Source organism: Globicephala melas, chromosome 2 (genome assembly GCF_963455315.2).
Source record: "Globicephala melas chromosome 2, mGloMel1.2, whole genome shotgun sequence".
Lineage (NCBI taxonomy): Eukaryota > Metazoa > Chordata > Mammalia > Artiodactyla > Delphinidae > Globicephala > Globicephala melas.
Window position 1 is genome coordinate 66,034,962 of NC_083315.2, and position 23,122 is coordinate 66,058,083.

At 37.5% G+C, this 23,122-nt stretch overlaps 1 protein-coding gene across 8 annotated transcripts in view; it reads right to left on the reverse strand.

Moving 5' to 3' along the window:
- PIAS1 (protein inhibitor of activated STAT 1) overlaps positions 1 to 23,122 on the reverse strand; it is a 302,740-nt gene that overhangs the window by 92,288 nt on the left and 187,330 nt on the right. For all 8 annotated transcript variants that reach the window (XM_060294059.2, XM_060294058.2, XM_060294060.2 and 5 more), the window contains one exon: positions 2,253 to 2,697. In XM_060294059.2, coding sequence (XP_060150042.1) covers positions 2,253 to 2,697 — 445 coding nt within the window. The remainder of the gene's footprint in view (positions 1 to 2,252; positions 2,698 to 23,122) is intronic.

Sequence of the window (23,122 nt, forward strand, 5' to 3'; positions counted from 1 at the left end):
ATTGAAGCATTCTATAAATTTTCAGATGAAGAGTAAAGACAGAAAAATTATTTAAAATTTACTGACTATTCTTTAAAAACAGTCAGTAGGGAGAAAATACTATAGAAAGATAGCAAAAACTATCTGCAGCTTTAACAACACAATTTCTTATGAACTACCTGCCTCTCGTATCTTTTTAGGGAAAACCCAAATGTTTGCCCACTATTATTACACACTAAAAAGTTCATAAGGATAAAGTACCCTGAAGTATTAAAACAATAAGATATAAATTATGATATATTAAGTTAAACTGCAAAGGCATAAAAAGACAGTGTAGACAATTAGAAATGAACACATAACATATATATTTAAGCAAAGTACCTCAGTAAAATAAAAATAATTTTAAATGCTCAATTTTTATTAATATTTAAAATATTATCCAATATAACCAGAATGTATGTCCAGTTTGCATTTCTACTTTTCATATCAAAATTTAGATACGTATGTAAACATCACCTATTCACACTGGTACCTGAAATTTATATTAGTGAAACTGAAAACAAGAAGATATGTTAATTACTAAGACCCAAAGAAAATTTGAGAGCTGGGAATCAAATCAAATAAAAGCCACCAACATTTTTTTCCTTTCAAATTTCAGATGATGTTCACTATAGCATGTGTTTGGCAGCCAAAAACTAGAAAATACGTCTTTTAATAGGGGACTTATTTAGAACATAAAATAATACACAGTCTTTAATAAGAAATGAGCTCATATATATACACACACACATGCTCACACATGTACACATAGACACTATATATACGTGTGTGTATATATAGCCTTCAATTAAAAATGGGAAAGACAGACAAGAAGAAATGTCTATATTAGTAAGGCAAAAGAGGGGTAGGGGCAAGTCACAGAACACTATGTATTGATACAATATAATTCCTTCTTAAAAACAAGAAACATAACTTGCTTATATATGCATATATACTGAACTGCTAACAAGAAGGGACTCTGGCACTTTCGTTTTTTATAATGAGCATGTATAAGTTTTAAAAGCTTACAGTAGGTTCTCAGCAAGTGTTAAGTTTTCTTATTAATGGCTATTTAAAAAATAAAGTCACGTGAAAAAATTCATGTTGTTTGAAAATGACTCCTATAATCTTAATTTATTCAGTTATTCAGCTAAAAATAATTTAAAACAAACATTTCCCAGTTCAAAGAATTTCTGTAAATGTTCTCAAAATTCAACACTCACCAATCCCCCAAACTGAAATGTTTACTGATTTGTAACAGGGGTTGGCAAACTTTTTCTGTAAAAGCCAGACAGTAAATATTTTAGGTTTTGCAGACATACATGGTCTCTGTTGCATATTCTTCTCTCTGTTTTTGTTTTATTTTACAACTCTTTAGGAATATTAAAAAAAAAAAAAAATCTTAGCTCAGATCCACCAAAACAGGCTGCAGGCTGGATTTCCCTTGCCAGCCGTAGTTTGCCAACCACTGATTTATAACAACAAACCAGCATCTGGAAGTCTGATATTTTAAATATATTATACCAAAGGTAGCAGAGATCCCAACAGGGTCAATTTTCTTCTACCTTAAATAAAGTAAGGTAGCATTATAGCAATTAAAATTTCAAGTTGATTAATACATCGAATTCTATTAATAGGCTAGGCACTTATCAAATGATGGGAAAACATAGTACATGAAATTTCAAGTGTTTATTAGTATTATATAATCATGTGTGCACCTGCAAGGTACACATATCCACTTGAAAAAGTCAACTGGAATTAAAATACTACACATCAAAGCTCAACTCTCCTTTTATAAAAATTTAAACCATTTACTCATTTAAATAATCAAAAATAGTCATTTGTTTTAGATGTCATCAACCCTTGAAAATTAAAAACTGAATTTAGAGACTGATTTTAATTACTGGGTTTTAATTTTAATTTTGTAAGGGTTATTATAAAATAGTAATCAACAATCTAAAATATTACACTTTAAAAACGTTTATATTCTTGGAAAGTTTTTAACATTTTCTGTGTCAGCAACCATCACGGAAGACTTGAATATGCTTTTTTTCTGTCTAAAAGACAGCTTTTATATATTTGATTTGTCTAAAATTGAAAGATCCTTTTTACCATCTGGATCCTACCACCAAATATAAATTTTATTATGAATAATAATCTGGGTCAAATTCAAACTCAAAAATGAAAATGTATCCTCCAAAAGCAACCAAATAATCATTACAGAATAATCTTACCTAGACTGGTGGGTTTTATCAGTTCATCCAGTAAATCATAAAATGGTAATTTTTGAAGTTTTATATCCGGATGGACTGGGTGAAGAGCTGATGTAAGATGTGGGAGTTCCAGTTCATGTTTAGGTCCCAGAAGAGAAACAGGGAGTAACGGTGATGATGCAGGGTGACCATCATAAGTGAGTTGTGGAATGGTAGATGGAGACAAAGTTGCTGGCATAGGACTTGAATGTACGCTGGAGATGGACAAGTCCGCAGGCGTCATGATTTTCTGGGGGAACCTCCGCCTATAGAGTTCTTTAATTTTCATTTGTACAGCAGGACTGCAGCCAGCCTTTAGCAAATGCAGGGCTTTTGTGAGAAGTTCGTGTTTGCGTCCGTGCTTGTTTCTCCCAGCGTAGCCCAACAGTACTTGGAGTTCAGAAACTCTAAGGCTCATAACCATTTGCTTAGAGACAAAACAAAATGTAAAACATTAGTATTCCAATAATATGTTACAACATTAAACGATACTTTATTATAACACTTTATCCTTATGCTTTGTTTACAAAGGCCAGTTGATTTACAGTCAATTCCAGTTATTTCAAACTTAAAATCTAATCATTTGATATAACCAAAGAAATTTAAAATTAATATTCATAAATTCACTAACTTCTACCTAGGGTTATGAAAGATGTAAAATAAGTATACATCAGGTAGAACCACATCTCACCTTATTCCATTGTTATAGTGAAATTTTCAGGTATTTATCAAGCACTTACTAAGTCTCCAGGAGAGTACTGAGTGCTGTGTGGACGGCAAAAGGTAATGAGCCCTCAAGAACATTTGTTTTCTTAGGGGAAAATCATATAAGTATATGTGAAACATATAAACAGTCCACCTCAAGCACCAGATGTAGGCAGGATACAAATAACATTATGTTACATTCTATACTGACTTTGGGATTTGGATTTATAGGGCTTAAACTATACCTTTTTTGACCTATTATATACCAGATACATTTGATATTTTCATATGGGTTTTCATTAAATCTTTACAACTCCACAAGGTGTTACCCTTCCTGCTTTACATGTGAAGAAACTAGTTAGGAAAGGTTAAACAACTTACCTAAGGCCACATAGCTACTAAGTATCAATGAGGATTCAAACCCAGTTATGTATAATTCTAAAGTCCATGCATGATCTTTCCACTAAACCATTAGGAAAAGGATGACACTGGAAACATATTATTGACACTCTATTGGCAAAGCCAGGCTAAAAAGTCCAGGAATTGCAGCCCAATGGTTCGGACTCTGTGCTTTCACTGCCAAGGGCCTGGGCTCGATCCCTCATCGGGGAACTAAGATCCCACAAGCCACGCGGCAAAAAAGTCCAGGAATTCAATCCACATGCCATAATGCATAAGGCTGAAGTAAAGAAATCTATTTAACTTTAACTCTGCGTTCCCAAACTTATTTCTCCTTTCTCCCCAACTACTAAGAGACTACCAACAGGAAATACCCGCACCAATTCTCCTATTTTAAAGTTGAGGAAAATGAAATCCAAAGGGAAGACAAGATCATACAGCTATTAACAGAAGAATCCTGACTTTACCACCACTGACAGAGAGGTGTCAGGATGAAAGACACATGTAAGGTTACCATTTACTCTCTATTTGCACAACTATTTTATCCCCTCACCTCATCCCAAATACCACAAAAGCTAAGCTGCCTTCCCTAATTTACCACCACTCCCTGGGATAATATCCATCTCAAGCCAATCATCTAGAAGTTATTTGCAGATTACAAAACAATTAAGAAAAATAAAATAGTGAGAAAAACAAGTGTATAAAGAGCTTTATATGCAATATAGCGGGTTAACCAAAGAAATATGAGCCCTTCCCCTACCTTCCCTGGCCTGGAGAATGCTTTGTTCCTCAAAGCCCAGATTTTGTCAGCCTTGCCCTTTAGGCCTGGCAGAACTAAATGACTCTCTTTTCACTACTCTTACTGGCCATTTTTCATATCTTTATTTTAGCACTTATCTTGCTGTATTATAATTTTCTTTTTTTACAAATGATTCCATGACCAGACTGAGGTCCTCTATGGCAACAGTCCCCAACCTTTCTGACACCAGGGACTGGTTTCGTGGAAGACAATTTTTCCATGGACCAGGGAGGGGGGGGATGATGGTTTCAGGATGATTCAAGTGCATTGATTTATTATGGTCTCTGTGGAGTCAAACCTGTCTGCTCATGATAATCTGTATTTGCAGCCGCTCCCCAGCACTAGCCTCACCGCCTCAGCTCCACCTCAGATCATCGGGCATTAGTCTCATAAGGAGCACGTGACCTAGATCCCTCACATGCGCAGTTCACAGTAGGGTTCGCGCTCCTATGAGAATCTAATGCCAGGATAACAATTTCTCCTTACTATCCAAACTGTCCTAAGAGTACAAAATAGTTTTAAAGATTTTTTTTTACTTATTTTAAAAGGAACAGAGATTGCAACAGAAAAGCACTGTATTAATAAGTAAGTTTCTGCTCTTAAAGAAATAACATGAATTATGCTTCAAAGATTATACGTTAAAACTAAACTTAAGTTGGCATTGGTCAAATGTATTTTGTTTTACAGAGAAAACACGATAAATTTTTAGAAAGAGAAGAATGTCTTTCCATTTCAATTCAGCTCCATTCTCTTAAGTCAAAAACAAAAACGGAAACTCAGCGGTTACCATCAACTTATGACAGCTTTTGTCCTAACTCTATGTGTATAAGGATTTAAATGCAGCACACATGTATTATTGTTCTATTTCTATGGAAGAATACATTGACAACTCGCATAAAATAAAATCTCTTGCTTGATGATCAAAAGAAAAAAGTTAATGACATAGGCATAATTTTTGTTTTCATTTTCACAGGATGCATAATTAATCATCACAATTATAAGGTAGGTATTGTCCTCAATTTACAGATGGGAAAACTGAGGCCTAGGAAGGTTAAGAAATTTGTTGAATGTTACAAAACTAGTTCACTCCAAATGTTGTACCTTTACACTATGTTAGTGTCTTTTAGCAAAAACAAACCACATGCCTTTTAATTAGGAAAGAGAAAAACTTCTAAAAGATCAATTTATTTAATATTTAATCTCAACTTCAAGCTTCAACATTTTAGCTTAAAATTGGTGGTTAAGATAAAAGAAAACATCTGGATTCAAATTAACCATTGCACCTTGTAATCAGGTACAGTGAAAGCTGAGGTGCTATCTATTGCGATTATTGGAGCAGCTGCTGCATAATCTTAAGGACTGTAATAAGCATGCACTATTTAAAAAACCAAATAAAAGAGGGCAGGAAACGCAACCATCTGAAGTATCTCTCAACCAAAAAGCTTCAAAGAAGCATGGAGCAATCAATTCACAATGTAAAGTGTTGACAACACAGAGGAAAACTAAACACTTAAATGTGAAATGTTGAAATGCAATGTATTTTAATCTTTCGTGTGTTTAAAATCTCCATTTGTTAGCACTACAACAAAATGAATATTTATAACTAAGGATAACATCAACCACTGCTATTACTAGAAATCATTGCCTCCTTGGATAGCATTCTGCTGACTCTACAACCCCAAATGATAGAATGCCTGAGAAATGTGTATATTCTGTACAGAAAGCATTCTGTGAGGGTCAACTTTTTTAAATGAATCTTTTCAATCAGAAAGACCTGTACACCGTTTTAAAAGTCGAACAGTTTTACAAGAAAAACAGATGTCACTTGCCCTGTCCCCATTTTTCACATCCCTAAGGCAACTACCTTCAAGTCTTTTTAGCTATTTCTTCAGGCGTTTTTTTCACTATTTCTACTATATAGTAGGTCTATTAGTTATTTAAAATATTTTCCCTTTAGGAAAAAAATTGACTTCCTATTAAAAGGTAATGATTTAGATCTGTTACAACTTCCCATCATCATTTTTGGTTGAATCAACTGTTAGAGTTTATAATATTACTATGGCTGTAAATAATATTCACAGACGAGCCAAAAGTACATCATTATTACTGTTTTTTTGTATGACCTTGTTTTCCTTCCAGTTAATAACTGCACCATTTTTGCATTTGCTTAATTTTCTGTGTAACTACGGTTAATTCATCTTTAAATTGCTAGTGTTAACTTTCCTCTCAACATATTCAAATATATCAGGTAAATCTGTTTTAATTTCTTTTTTTTTTTTAATTTTATTTTTGGCTGCGTTGGGTCTTCGTTGCTGCGCATGGCCTTTCTCTAGTTGCGGCTAGCAGGGGGCTACTCTTGGTTGCAGTGCGCGGACTTCTTATTGTGGTGGCTTCTCTTGCTGCGGAGCATGGGCTCTAGGCGCATGGGCTTCAGTAGTTGTGGCACACGGGCTCAGTAGTTGTGGCTCATGGGCTCTAGATCACAGGCTCAGTAGTTGTGGCACATGGGCTTAGTTGTTCCGCGGCATGTCAGATCTTTCCGGACCAGGATCGAACCCATGTCCCCTGCATTGGCAGGCAGATTCCTAACCACTGCGCCACCAGGGAAGTCCTTTAATTTCTTTCTTAAAAATATACTTCATACAATCCTCCATCAAGTTCCAATTTAGACTGCTTGTTCTCTAGGCCTGGTACAAAACTATGGTCATGGAATTTCCCTTTAACTTATCCTGGGAATTCCCTTATCACTCTTCGTGTTGGACCCCCTGTTTCCTTGATCTCACTTCTTTTCTTGATTTTCTCTTTTTAGTGGGGTATTTCCTCCAGTAGCTTCCTGAGAAGGAGGCATGGGAAGTACACTTTTTAAAAAATCCCTTGCATTGTCTAAAAATATCTTCATTTACTCATACTTAGTAACTGAGTTTGGCTCAGTATAGAATTCCAGGCAGGAAAGTATGTTCCATCAGAATTTTGAAGGCCTTTCCTCATCATCTTCTCTTAAGAAGCCTGGCACCATTCTGATCTGCAGTCTTTCACAGTCACCTATATATCCTCCTCAGGAAGCTTCCAGATGCTTCTCATTATGTGTTCTGAAATTTTACAATATTGTATCTTGGAGTAGGTTTTTTTTTTTTCTTAATTGTATGAACTGATAATTGCTAAGTCTTTTACATTTATAGATGTATGTCCTTCAGTTCTGGGAAGTTTTCTTTTTCTTTTTAAATAAATTTATTTTTGGCTGTGTTGGGTCTTCCTTGCTGCATGCAGGCTTTCTCTAGTTGTGGCAAGCAGGGGCTACTCTTCATTGTGGTGTGCGGGCTTCTCACTGCTGTGGCTTCTCTTTTTGCAGAGCACGGGCTCTAGGCACGTGGGCTTCAGTAGTTGTGGCACATGGGCTCAGTAGTTGTGGCTCGCGGGCTCTAGAGCACAGTCTCAGTAGTTGTGGCACACGGGCTTAGCTGCTCTGCGGCATGTGGGATCTTCCCGGACAAGGGATCGAACCCGTGTCCCCTGCATTGGCAGGTGGATTCTTAACCACTGTGCCACCAGGGAAGTCCCTGGTAAGTTTTCTTGCAGTAATCTTCCTTTGATTTTTCTCTGTTCTGTTTCTTGTATACCTATTATTTAGATATGGGCCTTGCTAGACTGTCTAATTCTCTTTTGATCTGTTTTCTTTTTCCTCTTGCATTTACATCTCTTGTCTTTAGCTCTATTTTCTGGGAGATTTCCTCAACTTCATCTTCTAACTCTTCTATTAAAATTTCAATTCCCATGAGCTCTTTTCTGTTTGCTGCATTTTTCTTTCTCTTTTTTTTTCCCTCTACATCTTGTTCTTATTTTACATGAATGTAGTATCTTCTCTCTTTTTAAAAAATTTTATTTTTTACTACAGCATCTTTTCTCTTGAGAATATAAATAAATAGGGTGTTTGACGTTGTTATTTTCTTCACCTGCCTGCACTGTCTCTGTAATCTGAGTTCTTTCTTGCTATTTTCTCTGGTCTCTGCCTTTCATGCTTGACGTTTTCCTCAAGTAAGGGAACCTTTGGCTGTACATTTATATCTAAGAGTAAGACACGAAAAAGATGATCAGATGAACTGTGTGAGTGAGCAGACCGAGTACTGCACTCTAGGATGATAAGGCAGGAACTTGGCTATCATGAGGATTCCATTTTTTCCTTTTATCTGATCTCTTTTGACACAGAGGAATCCTCCAACCTCCTGCTTTGGCAGTATAAGGTTGGCTTCCAGTGTTCTCAGGGCAGAGTAGGGGAATGGGGAGGGAGGAGGGGAAGGTCCTCACCATTCTATAAGAACACATTTCAACTTAATCTCCTTCTCAGATATGTAACATTTTACACACACACGCACACACACAGTTCGGTGTGCGTGCCTGTATAAGAACACCATTCCAACTACAGAGGTAGGGACCATATTCTGAGAAAAAGAAATACAACAGTCAAGCAATATCAACAAGTACTGTAGACAAAGAGATTTCTGAGATTAAATAAAAAGTGCCAGGACTTCCCTGGTGGCGCAGTGGTTGAGAGTCCGCCTGCCGATGCAGGGGACACGGGTTCGTGCCCCGGTCCGGGAAGATCCCACATGCCGCGGAGCGGCTGGGCCCGTGAGCCATGGCCACCGAGCCTGCGCGTCCGAAGCCTCTGCTCCGCAACGGGAGAGGCCACAAAAGTGAGAGGCCCACGTACCGCCAAAAAAAAAAAAAAGTGTCTCATTAGCTATGACCCTACATTATTAAAGGTCATACCTAAATTGTGAATAAGAATTAGGTACTTCTTGTTGAACCACCTAATTACTCTCATTCACACATCCCACTGCAGTATTTTAGACGATGAATCATAAAGCAGACTCTATTATGAATCTTTATCTGGTATCAATTTGTAAACAACTGTAAACCAAAATGAATTCTAAAGACAGTCAAAATAGGCACTTAACAATGTCATAATATTTCATTTATACTTTTACTTTCTACTCACAAAAGCAATCATCAAAAATACTCTAACTGCATAAAGATTGTACAGGGGGCTTCCCTGGTGGTGCAGTGGTTGAGAGTCCGCCTGCCAATGCAGGGGACATGGGTTCGTGCCCCGGTCCGGTCCGGGAGGATCCCACATGCCGCACAGCGGCTGGGCCCGTGGGCCGTGGCCGCTGACCCTGCGCGTCCGGAGCTTGTGCTCCGCGGCGGGGGAGGCCACAACAGTGAGGGGCCCGTGTACCGCAAAAAAAAAAACGATTGTACAGTACTACAAAAATATTTTATCCATTATTTTCAAAGTCAGATTCTTCATTCAATGGAACTGACTTTAGGATCATTTCTAATCCTCTCCACTTGAAATAGTTAATAAACAGCTGTTAGATTAGCAATTTGTCAACAATGTCCAGTTCAACCAGAAAACCTAGTTAGACAGTTTCTACTAAAGCAGCAAGTCAGGCTAGTTACATACTTCTCCATAATCTTGTTCCACCTGATTTCTCATCTTTTATTTATTTCTCAATATAAGATGACTGAAAAATGACCTGTAGTGCCTACTCCTCTAGCTGATTATCTTTCTCCCCTTCTGGTATCTTCCATCACATGGGATTCATTTAGCTCCCACATAATGACAAAACATGAATATTCCATTCTCCTTCAAGCAAAGTATAAACCTACCACTCTGTTGAAATGGCATACCATGGCTTTGATTTTTGATAGATAATTTAAATATTATCCCCATTTATGTACTACCACATTTCATGAAACCCATGGATATGTCCTTCAAAAGCTCCTTCTAGATGATAACTCAAATACTAAAAATAACAAACCGAAATCAAAACAGTTTAAAATTTGGATTAAACATTTTTTACAATAAAAAAAGTTTAGCTTAATTTAAAAAGAGTTTAAAAGGAGTTTAAAATTCTAACACATTGCCAAACTTCTTATGCAGAGGTAGGACAAATATAACTTTAAGTAAAAAGCTGCTCTGCACACAGATGTTCAATAAATGCTTTTTGGATCCATGAATGAGCCGTAAATGAGTTGTAGAAAGGGAATATAGGAACAAACAATGAACACACAGAGATAAGCTATTCTTCAGAGACAGAGACTCATAATCACATTAATTCAATTCTCAAATGTGTTAGGTACAAATACAACATAATATGGTACTAGTATATATAGAATTTGGATTCTAATACTAACTCGGCCACTAATTTACTGAATCACAATCTTTCAGGGTCTATTTTCTCTCTTTAAAAAATGACAGATTGACTAGAGCTTCTCAAAGATTCCTCAGTTTCAAAATTCTATAATGTTATAACTATTAAGTGAAATCTTTCTTTTCATTCTACTCTTTCACAGGATAAAGAAATACAAACAATCTGTATGGTCAGTGAAATCTCTCAATGAGCAATGTTCTCAGTCAAAAATATAAGTGTCGGGCTTCGCTGGTGGCGCAGTGGTTGAGAATCTGCCTGCCAATGCAGGGGACACGGGTTCGAGCCCTGGTCTGGGAAGATCCCACATGCCGTGGAGCAACTAGGCCCATGAGCCACAGCTACTGAGCCTGCGCTCCGCAACGAGAGGCCGCGACAGTGAGAGGCCCGCGCACCGCGATGAAGAGTGGCACCCGCTCGCCGCAACTAGAGAAAGCCCTCGCACAGAAATGAAGACCCAACACAGCCAATAAATAAATAAATAAATAAATTTATAATATATATATATGTGTCATACATGAGTTGATCCAGTAAAAATGATAAACCCAATATGTATTAAATGCTTATAATATGCCAATTACATATTAATTATAGTAGCATGAGTATCTTACTTAACCGTCACATGAACCCAAGAGACAGACCAATATTATTCCCATCTATGGAGAGAACTGATGCTAAACAATAAATAAGTAGACAAGTGATGGAGACAGGGCTCAAACCTGACCTGACTTCAGAGCTCAAATTTATAACCACCAACCAATACAAGTGTCTTATCACAAATCTTACCCAGGACAGAGTATGTGTTACACTGGGATGGGGACACTAAATGACAGTGAGAGAAATTAGACTCTACAGAGTGAACAAGCAGCAGAATAAATGCCTATCTGGGGAGAGTAAACATGTGATAAAAATAGTTTAAGGTTATTCAAGTAGCCACCTATAGGATGGATGAAACAAGACTAAGAAAATAAGACTTCTAGCTAAAAGACATAGCAACAAGCAAGAATTAATTATCTACATGTAAGAAGAAACTGTGACAGTGGAAATAGAGGAGACAGGACCAAGAAATACTGCAAAGAAAATCTGCAAGAACGTTCAATAATCTAGATAAAGTGTCTTTTAAAAAGCAGTGCTATACATGATCATGAGAACAATCGTTCACTTTTCAAATAGTAAAGCTTTATGGACTTCCCTGCTGGCACAGCGGTTAAGAATCTACCTGCCAGTGCAGGGCACATGGGTTCAAACCCTGGTCCAGGAAGATCCCACATGCCGTGGAGCAACTAAGTCCGTGTACCACAACTACTGAGCCTGCGCTCTAGAGCCCGCGAGCCACAACTACTGAAGTCCACACACCTAGAGCCCGTGCTCCTCAACAAGAGAAGCCACCGCAATGAGAAGCCCACGCACAACGAAGTGTAGCCCCCGCTCGCCACAGCTACAGAAAGCCTGCGCGCAGCAACAGAGACCCAACACAGCCAAAAATTTTAAAATATATAAATAAATTTATAAAAAAATAAAATAAAGCTTTAAGAAATTTTAAGTCCATCAAATTATAAAAGAATGAATATTTTTTCACAAACTCCTCCAACTAAAACAAAACAAAATGTTGCATTTACAACTGGAGATATCATCTAATTTAAGTTTCAGACAAGATGCGATGAAAGATACATTACACTTTATCTGAGAGAAAGTTAAGAAGTGTAAAAGGAAGAATAGATAACTACTAACAAAACAAAAAGTGATAAAAAATGCATTCTGTAACTATACAAAATCTTTAAATCACAGCCTTCAATCTGGGTCCCAAGTAAAAACCTTAGAGGGAAAGTATCAAGAGAACTATTTCAGAGTAACAGGTGTAACCTATTCAATCAAAGTTAGAGCTAGTAAATAGCGGAGCTCAGACTCAAAAGTCAGATGCCAAAGTCCACACAATGCTGCAGAGTACTGACAATTACAGACATTATTAGGGAATTTGAAATGAGTTTGTTTTTTTTTTGCCGCACACACGCCATACAGAACTCCCCTGACCAGGGATCGAACCCGGACCCTCTGCAGTGGAAGCACGCAGTCTTAACCATTGGACCACCAAGGAAGTCCATGAAATGATGTTTTTCTTTTTTTAGTTTTTGTTTTTCTAATTTTGGCTGCGTTGGGTCTTCATTGGTGCACACGGGTTTTTTTTTTCTCTAGTTGCGGAGAGCGGGAGCTACTCTTCATTGCGGTGCGCGGGCCTCTCACCGTGGCGGCCTCTCATTGCGCAGCGCGGGCTCTAGGCGCGCGGGCTCAGTAGTTGTGGCGCACAGGCTTAGTTGCTCCACGGCATGTGGGATCCTCCCAGACCAGGGATCGAACTCGTGTCCCCTGCATTGGCAGGGAGATTCCCAACCACTGCACCACCAGGGAAGCCCTGAAATGATGTTTTTAAAAACTGTAGAATCACAGGATCATAACATAAAATAGGACTTTATTTTTTTTATTTATTTTTCTTTAAGTATACCTGACTTACAATGTTGTTAGTTTAAAATAGAACTTTAGCAATCATCTTGTCCAACTCTCCATCTAATATATGAAGTTCTACTGTAACCTCCTTAACTGATGGTCTCTCAGCCTCTACTGAAACACTTACATGAGTTCACAATCAATCGTAAAACATCCTACATTACTAAAAAGCTCTATGAATTGAAATTTTCCTTAAACTTCTACCCAGTGGTTCTAAAATTTCATCCTGTTGGTATAGACCCCTTCCCACCCTGGCCATCATACTCAGAGTGAATGAAATAATCCAGATAATAGTTTGACTACGCTTAGTACTATCTCTCTTATTATGAACAGAGCTATTTCTACCAGTGCAACCTAATAAGGCATTTTAGACTGACTGGCCTGTTTTATTTAGGCAAGTGGAAGGATGTTGTACGTTATGATTTTCCTTCAGCAGGGACAGGGAGTCACGTCCACATCATATTGTCACTCACATTAAGCTTGAGGTTAACTAAAACCTTTATTCAATTGTTTTCACATGACATGCTACTAGGTTAAACCTCCTCATCCTCTAATACAATTTTTAAAATTTAAAAATAGAACTTTATATACAGTGCTGTTAAACTTCGTTTTTTCCAAGTTCATTATTCCAACCTTTCAAAACCCTGAAGAACTGCACCCTGCACTCTCTACTGCAGCATTTATCACACAGTGTTGTAAACAGCTGATTTTCTAGTCTATGTCCTCCCCTAGACTTTGAGCCTTTCAAGGACACTTTTCTCCATATCACCTATGCTAAGTATGGTAGATGACATCTAGTAAGTGCACAGGAGATGATGATGATGAATTAATTCCTCTTGATTTTGTCATCTAACATTCTTCCCAGCTTTCTGACACCTACAAAATCTGAGAGTTTTGCTACTTAAATATTCATACAGGTCATCCTTAAAACCTGGGATATAACAGGGTCAAGACTATAGAGCCCAGTGGCACATGATAAGAAATTCCCCTCCATATAACAAGGTTTAAGGTTACAAATAAGATTGTTCAACTACTTAGGATTCAGATGATTATTTTTCCCCAAGATTCTCCAATATTAAGGTAATTATTCAATAAACACTATCCAGGGTGCACAAAAAAAACAATTAAGGTTATCATATGCTAGTCTTGATTTATAGCTTTCAGAGAAAAACAAGCTTAGAAAAAGATACATACAATTTTTTTTTTTTTTTGTGGTACGCGGGCCTCTCACTGTTGTGGCCTCTCCTGCTGCGGCGCACAGGCTCCGGACGCACAGGCTCAGCAGCCATGACTCACAGGCCCACCCGCTCCGCGGCATCTTCCCGGACTGGGGCACGAATCCATGTCCCCTGCATCAGCAGGCGAACTCTCAACCACTGCGCCACCAGGCAAGCCCTTTTTTTTTTTTTTTTGGCCACACTACAAGACTTGCAGGATCTTAGTTCCCCAACCAGGGATTGAACCCAGGCCCTTGCAGTGAAAGCACTGAGTCCTAACCACTGGACCTCCAGGGAATTCCCACAAATGTTGTTTTTATTTTATTTAAAAAAATTATTTTCCATTATGGTTTATTATAGGATATTGAATATAGTTCCCTGTGCTACACAGTAGGACCTTGTTGTCCATCCATTCTATATGTAATAGTTTGCATCTACCAACCCCAAACTCCCAGTCCATCCCTCTCCCACCTCTCCTTCCCCGTTGGCAACCACAAGTCTGTTCTCTATGTCTGTGAGTCTGTTTCTGCTTTGTAGATAGGTTCATTTCTGTCACATTTTAGATTCCACATATAAGTGACATCATATAGTATGTCTTTCTCTTTCTGACTTACTTCACTTAGTATGATAATCTCTAGGTCCATCCATGTTGCTACAAATGGCATTATTTCATTTTTTATGGCTGAGTAATATTCCATTGTATGTATGTACCACATCTTCTTTATCCATTCATCTGTTTGTGGACATTTAGGTTGTTCCCATGTCTTGGCTATTATGAACATAGGGGTGCCTGTATCTTCTTGAATTATAGTTTTGTCCAGAAATACACCCAGGGGTGGGATTGCTGGATCATATGGCAACTCTACTTTTAGTTTTTTGAGGAACCTCCACAGTGTTCTCCATAGTGGCTGCACCAACTTACATTACCCCCAACAGTGTAGGAGGGTTCCCTTTTCTCCACACCCTCTCCAGCATTTGTTATTTGCAGACTTTTTAATGATGGCCATTCTGACCAGTGTGAGGTTGTACCTCACTGTAGTTCTGATTTGCATTTCTCTAATAATTAGCAATGTTGAGCATCTTTTTCAGGTGCCTATTGACCATCTGTATGTCTTCTTTTGATAAGTGTCTATTTAAGTCTTCTGCCCATTTTGATTGGGTTGTTGTTGTTGAGTTCTTTGAGCTGTTTGTATATTTTGGAAATTAAACCCTGTTGGTCACATCATTTGCAAATATTTTCTCCCATTCCATAGGTTGTCTTTTCGTTTTGTTTATGGTTTCCTTTGCTGTGCAAAAGCTTTAAGTTTGATTAGGTCCCATTTGTTTATTTTTGTTTTTATTTCTATTGCCTTGGGAGACTGATGTAAGGAAACACTGGTACAATTTATGTCACAGAATGTTTTGCCTATGATCTCCTCTATGATCTCTTCTAGGAGTTTTATAGCGTTTTGCCTCTTTTTTTTTGAATTTCTGAATTCTATTTTATCTATTTTTTTATACAGCAGTTTCTTATTAGTTATCTATTTTATACATATTACACCACCACCACACCCCCCACCACTTTCCCCCCTTGGTGTCCATACATTTGTTCTCTACATGTGTCTCTATTTCTGCCCTGCAAACTATTTCATCTGTACCATTTTTCTAGGTTCCACATATATGCATTAATATACAATATTTGTTTTTCTCTTTTTGACTTATTTCACTCCATATGACAGCCTCTAGATCCATCCACATCTCTACCAATGACCCAATTTCGTTCCCTTCATTCCTTTTTATGGCTGAGTAATATTCCATTGTATATACGTACCACATCTTCTTTATCCATTCATCTGTCGATGGGCATTTAGGTTGCTTCCATGACCTGGCTATTGTAAATAGTGCTGCAATGAACATCGGGGTGCATGTGTCTTTTTGAATTATGGTTTTCTCTGGGTATATGGCCAGTAGTGGGATTGCTGGGTCATATGGTAATTCTATTTTTAGTTTTTTAAGGAACCTCCATACTGTTCTCCATAGTGGCCATATCAATCTACATTCCCAGCAACAGTGCAAGAGGGTTCCCTTTTCTCCACACCCTCTCCAGCATTTGTTGTTTGTAGATTTTCTGATGATGCCCATTCTGACTGGTGTGAGGTGATACCTCATTGCAGTTTTGATTTGCATTTCTCTAATAATTAGTGATGTTGAGCAGCTTTTCATGTGTATAGCGTTCTGTCTTATATTCAAGTCTTTAAGCCATTTTATTTTTGTGCATGGTGTGAAGGTGTGTTCTAACTTCACTGATTTACATGCAGCTGTCCAACTTTCCCAGAATCACTTGCTGAAGAGACTTTTCCCCATTTTATACTCTTGTATCCTTTGTTGAAGATTAATTGACCGTAAGTGTGTGGGTTTATTTCTGGGCTCTCTATTCTGTTCCATTGATCCATATGTCTGTTTTTGTGCCAATACCACACTGTTTTGATTACTGTAGCTTTGTAGTATTGTCTGAAGTCTGGGATGATTATGCCTCCTGCTTTATTCTTTTTCCTCAGGATTGCTTTTGCAATTCTGGGTCTTTTATGATTCCATATAAATTTTAGGATTATTTGTTCTACCTCTATGAAAAATACCATTGGTAATTTGATAGGGATCACATTAAATTGGTGTATTGCTTTGGGTAGTATGGCCTTTTTAACAATATTAATTCTTCCAGTCCAAGAGCATGGGATATCTTTCCATTTCTTTGACTCATCTTCAATTTCCTTTACTAATGTTCTATAGTTCCCATCATATAAGTCTTTCACCTCCTTGGTCAGGTGTATTCCTAAGGTTTTTGGGGGTTTTTTGGTGTGATTTTAAAAGGTATTGTTTTTTTAAACAACCCATTCAAAAAATGGGCAGAAAACTTAAATAGACATTTCTCCAAAGAAGACATACAGATGACCAAGAGGCACAGGAAAAGATGCTCAACATCGCTTAGTATTAGAGATGCAAATCAAAACTACAATGAGATATCACCTCACACAAGTCAGAATGGCCATCATCAGAAAGTCTACAAACAATAAATGCTGGCGAGAGTGTAGAGAAAAGGGAACCCTCCTACACTACAGGTGGGAATGTAAATTGGTACAGCCACTATGGAGAACAGCATGGAGGTTGCTTAGGAAACTAAAAATAGAGCTACCATATGATCCAGCAATCCCACTCCCTGGGCATATAGCCAGAGAAAAACGTGGTTCAAAAGGATACATAAACCCTAATGTTCATTGCAGCACTATTTACAATAGCCAAGATGTGGAAGCAACCTAAATGTCCACTGACAGATGAATGGATAAAGAAGATGTGGTACATATATACAGTGGAATACTACTCGGCCATTAAAAAGGATGAAATAATGCCATTTGCAGCAACATGGATGGACCTAGAGATTATCATACTAAGTAAGTCAAACAGAGAAAGACATGTATGATATCACTTATATAGGGAATCTTTAAAAAAGATACAAATGAACTTATTTACAAAACAGAAACAGACTCACAGACTTAGAGAACAAACTTATGGTTACCAGTGGGAGGGTTGGAGGGGGAGGGATAGACTGGCAGTTTGGGATTGATGTGTACACGCTGCTATATTTAAAACAGATAACGAACAGGGACCTACTGTATAGCACAGGGAACTCTGCTCAATATTCTGTAATAACCTAAATGGGAAAATAATTTGAAAAAGAATAGATTCATGTATATGTATATCTGAATCACTTTGCTGTACACCTGAAACACAAGGTTGTTAATCAACTATACTCCAATCAAATAAATATTTTAAAAATAAATACAATTTTTAAAAAGGTATTGTTTTTTACATTCCTTTTCTGATATTTCATTGTTAAAGAAATGCAACTGATTTCTGCATGTTAATCTTGTATCCTGCTACCTTGCTGAATTCATTTTTCAGTTCTAGTAGTTTTTGTGTGGAGTTTTCAGGGTTTTCTATATATAGTATGTCATCTGCACATAATGACTATTTTATGAGGTTATATTTTTTAAACTTCAAATTTTACTCATTGTAATAAAGTTAGCTGCCCAGATATGACAGAACAAAATCCCAAATAAAACGTAAAACTGAGAAGCAATCTGATTGAGCTTCACATTAAAAAGCTCCAATTTAAATGACAGGATACTCCAAGTCACCGTTTTCCAAACTACGTTCATACGGTTAATAGATATTCAGAGTAATAGGGTGCTGGGGAAAAACTGGTCCAGGAGGGACTTCCCTGGTGGTCCTGTGGTTACGACTTTGCCTTCCAATGCACAGGGTGAGGGTTTGATCTCTGGTCAGGAAGCTAAGATCCCACATGCCTTGGGGACAAAAAACCAAAACAAACAACCAAAAGCAATACTGTAACAAATTCAAATAAGGACCAAAAAAAAAAACAAAACGGTCCAGGAAATTCAAGAGTCTATAATTCCCCATCATGCCCTCCCTTCTCAAATAACATTCACACATTAAAGGTCCTAAGAAGTCTAGCAGAAGAAGTATGTTAACTTTGCATCCAACATTTTACAAATTTACTTGGCCACAAAACTCTTCTTTATTAATATCATTTTAAAATCACTGTCATCTCATTTCTTAGCACTTCACAAAAAAAGTATTTTAGAAAAAATTACAAGATCTTCAAGTTTTCCATTTTACATCTGTTGTTCTAGCAACATTATTAAAAGCATCCCCTTCCACTCTTAAAAGTGTCCCACTTTGGTTGATAAATTATATATGGTCACTCTAATACTCTAAAACTAAACACAGGGACTTCCCTGGTGGCACAGTGGTTAAGAATCTGTCTGCCAATGCAGGGGAAATGGGTTTGAGCCCTGGTCTGGGAAGATCCCACGTGCCGCGGAGCAACTAAGCCCGTGTGCCACAACTACTGAGCCTGCACTCTAGAGCCCGCAAGCCACAACTACTGAGCCTGCGTGCCACAACTACTGAAGCCTGCACGCCTAGAGCCCATGCTCCGCAACAAGAGAAGCCACCGTAATGAGAAGCCTGCGCACCGCAACAAAGAGTAGCCCCTGCTTGCTGCAACCAGAGAAAGCCCGTGCAGCAACGAGGACCCAACGCAGCCAAAAATAAATAAATTTTTTAAAATAAAATAAAAGTGGATAAGATGGTAAATTTTAAGTTATGTATATATTACTATAATTAAAAACTTTTAAAGAAAAAAGAAAACAAAATTTTTAAAGATTTGTCATTTAAAAATAATAAATTACTTAACATATATCAAAATATTAAATTAAAAAGACTATTCCAAGACAAAAAAAATTGTAAAAATAGTCATTATTTTACATTTTTGCACATCTGTTTAATGTCTGGTTTAAAAAAGACAGCCTCATTTTCATATCCACTTTCACATTCAATCTGCATTAGGTTGTTTTGATTGAAGTACATGAAGAAAATTCAGCATCATGCAGATATGCAGTGGAAAAAGATGGCATATTTCAATAGATTTCTCAGATAACTGTGGATATTCTTTGGTCCTCTACCAAAACTCAACAAGTGGCAGTTTCTTAAAGGCTGTTCCAATATGGAATCTGAAACCATATCAATGAACATTTCCTACTCTGATATACTCAAGTCCGTTGGTTTGTCTTACATTTCCAATGGATCTTTTTACTATTTTGCAATACCATGCATTGATTATTTAGAAAGTATTGGTTCAGTGAGTTATGCAGTTCTTCCAAATGTTGACCCTTTCACTTTACAACTTCAATATATAACATTCATTAATACCACCCGGGAGACTTCCCTGGTAGCGCAGTGGTTACGAATCCACCCGCCAGTGCACGGGACACGGGTTCGATCCTTGGTCCAGGAAGATCCCACGTGCCGCGGAGCAACTAAGCCCATGTGCCACAACTACTGAGCCTGCACTCTAGAGCCCGTGCGCTGCGACTACTGAAGCCCACACACATAGAGCCTGTGCTCCACAAGAGAATCCACTGTAATGAGAAGCCTACGCACCACAACGAAGAGTAGCCCCTGCTCACTGCAACTAGAGAAAGCCTGTGTGCAGCAACGAAGACCCAGCACAGCCAAAAAATAAATAAAATTAAAATAAAATAAAACAACCACCACTGATCTTATCCAAAAAAAAAAAAAAAAGTCAAGTATTGGGAAACTGTCAAGCTCAAAGCGGCAAACATAAATCTTCCAAAATTTTATTTTCACTTGAAAGCTGAAATTTTATCATTAGCAACAAATATTTTCAGTTTGTCTTGCTGTGACAGGCTCACTTGGTTTAGTTTCGAGAAAATGTCTGCCGAATACCCAAGTCTTTATAACCATACTTTGTCAGCCATTCTTTCAAATAAAAATGGTATCCCATTAAAAAAGTAGCTAGTTCAGGGCTTCCCTGGTGGCGCAGTGGTTGAGAGTCCGCCTGCCGATGCAGGGGACACGGGTTCATACCCCGGTCTGGGAAGATCCCACATGCCACGGAGCGGCTGGGCCCGTGAGCCATGGCCGCTGAGCCTGCGCGTCCGGAGCCTGTGCTCCGCAACGGGAGAGGCCACAACAGTGAGAGGCCCACGTACCGCAAAACAAACAAACATAAAGAAACAAACAAAAAAGTAGCTAGTTCAGCATGCCAACTCAAACAACTGCACAAGTTCTTTTTCTTGAATTAACCATCATCAGATTTGGTGTTCAGTAAAAGTGGTTTACAGGACTTTTCATCACACAAAATATATTTTAAAACGTATTCAAGAATTGAGACATAATGAAATTAATAAGTTTTATTGCTTCATCATCTTAATTCCAAGTGCATGATGTCATAAACTAGTACAGTTTAGTGTTACTGCCTTAATTCATGTAATTTTACCCACCACTGATTTTACAAATGTCAATATAGCAAATAATGTCTTACTTCTATTGAGAAAATAGTTTTGACCTGCAGGATCCCCAGAAAGAGTCTGGAGAACTACCAGAGTTCTGGGAAACACACTTTGAGAACCACTGTAATAGGTGGTGCATTACTTGGATGATTAAGAAACAAATATTTTTAGTACATATCCCACTATAACAAGAGTGTTTAAATAAATACACACATTTATATGGTGATATGCTCAAACCAACTGATAATCTGGTATTTCACATACAGTCGGAACTCAAACATATAATGAACGACAGAATATGATACTTCCTGAATAAATAACAAATAATTACCAAATACCTACTATAAGCTAGACTCTGACCTAGGTGCCTCTATGTTCTCTTTCTTGGGTAACTCACAGAAGCCCATAGACCAGACTGATTTTAATACATGAGAAAAATATTTACCCTGAAATCTTTCAGATCTTAAGATTAGACCTACATGGCTACAAGAAAAAGTCTTAAAATTCACCATAATGCATAAGATAGCATGTTTAAATTCTATTTTAAGCACTATGCCATGAAGCTAAAAACAGGCTTGCTCACATTCAGAAACCCAAATACAAAATGAATTGCTTTGGCTGTGTACTGCCAGCACCCCATAAAGAGCCTACATTCATTTCTCCTCAAGCCAAACAACCCTTACCTGTTACAGTTTTCACTCCTATTTTTAAGTGAGACTCCAATATTAATATTATAGGAGTTACATTCAATGTGGCAACTATTTTTTTTTAAAAAAATATAGGAAACCATCAAAACAAGTTAAGAACTTTTAGACATATACACTGATAAATTCAAGAGGTAAACCTCTACAAACATACATATGAAATATTTGCACTGTAAAAAAGAAAGAGACCATCTCGTTTTGGCACATGTCATGGAAAGAGCTTCAATATAGTATACAGTTAAGTGAAAAAAGTCAAAGGATACTGTATATAGTATGATTATGTATAGTAATACATATACATTCATTCAATAAATATTTACTTACTGAGTTCCATGTATGTCCCTAATTTGTTCTGAATCTAGACATACACACATACAATAAATTATGAATGTTATACAGACATACATAATTAAATGTCCAAAGAAAAATGAATAGGTCAGACACAAAAGACTACATATTATAGGATTCCATTTATACGAAATGTTCAATACAGGCAAATCTATAGGGACAAAAAGTAGATAGCGGTTGCCTGAGGGTGGGGTGGGTTGTGGCAATGGGGTGATAGCTGAAGGGTGCAAGATTTCTTTGGTGGGGGGGATGGGTAAGACAAATATTCTGAAACTGGTTGCGGTCATGGTTACACAACTTTGTGAATACATTAAAATACCATTTAATTGTGCACTTAAATGGGTGAAATGCATGGTATGCAAATTATACCTCAATAAAACTTATGCTCTCTCCTTCTCAAAAAATAGAATAGGTACCAAAGAGGTTGCAAGGGGTAAGGAGTGGGTGGGGTGAGGATGAAGGCCTTTAAAATTTTATTCTACTTACTGCTGTAACATTACAATGAGAAATGTAAAAGGTAAACCTAAAACAGTCTTTCATAAATTATCTGGATTTAATGTTATTCAAGTTCATCTACGCAGCAGCCACGAAAAAAAGTATGAAGATATGACCCTATCGCCGAACATTCACAATTTAGACTTGTCATATAAACATGTGCAAGTGCCCCCTCGCTAACAGAAACAAATCTTGAATGTAACTCATTTCACGAATATATCTTAGGCACCTACTGTGTCCACAGGGTAGGGATGAGGGAAAATGGAGTGGTGTACAAAGCAGAACACTAGTCAAAAATAAAAAAGCAAACTAACAGTTCTGGCTTTAAGTTAAAAACTTTTGCTATACAGTGGAGGAGACAAAACAGACACACGAAATGTACTGGAGTCAGACTATAGAAAATCTTGAATACCAAACTGAGAGCTAAGACTTTATCCTGTTTTCAATGGAAAGCCAGTGGAGTGACAGGATGAAAGGAGTGTTTGGGGAAAACTGACCTGGCAACCAAAGGGGGGAAATTGAAAGCAGAGAAGAATAGCAGGAAAGGTAAGAAAGAGATGAAGCTTTTAAAAATAGGAACATATATTAACAGTCCTGTG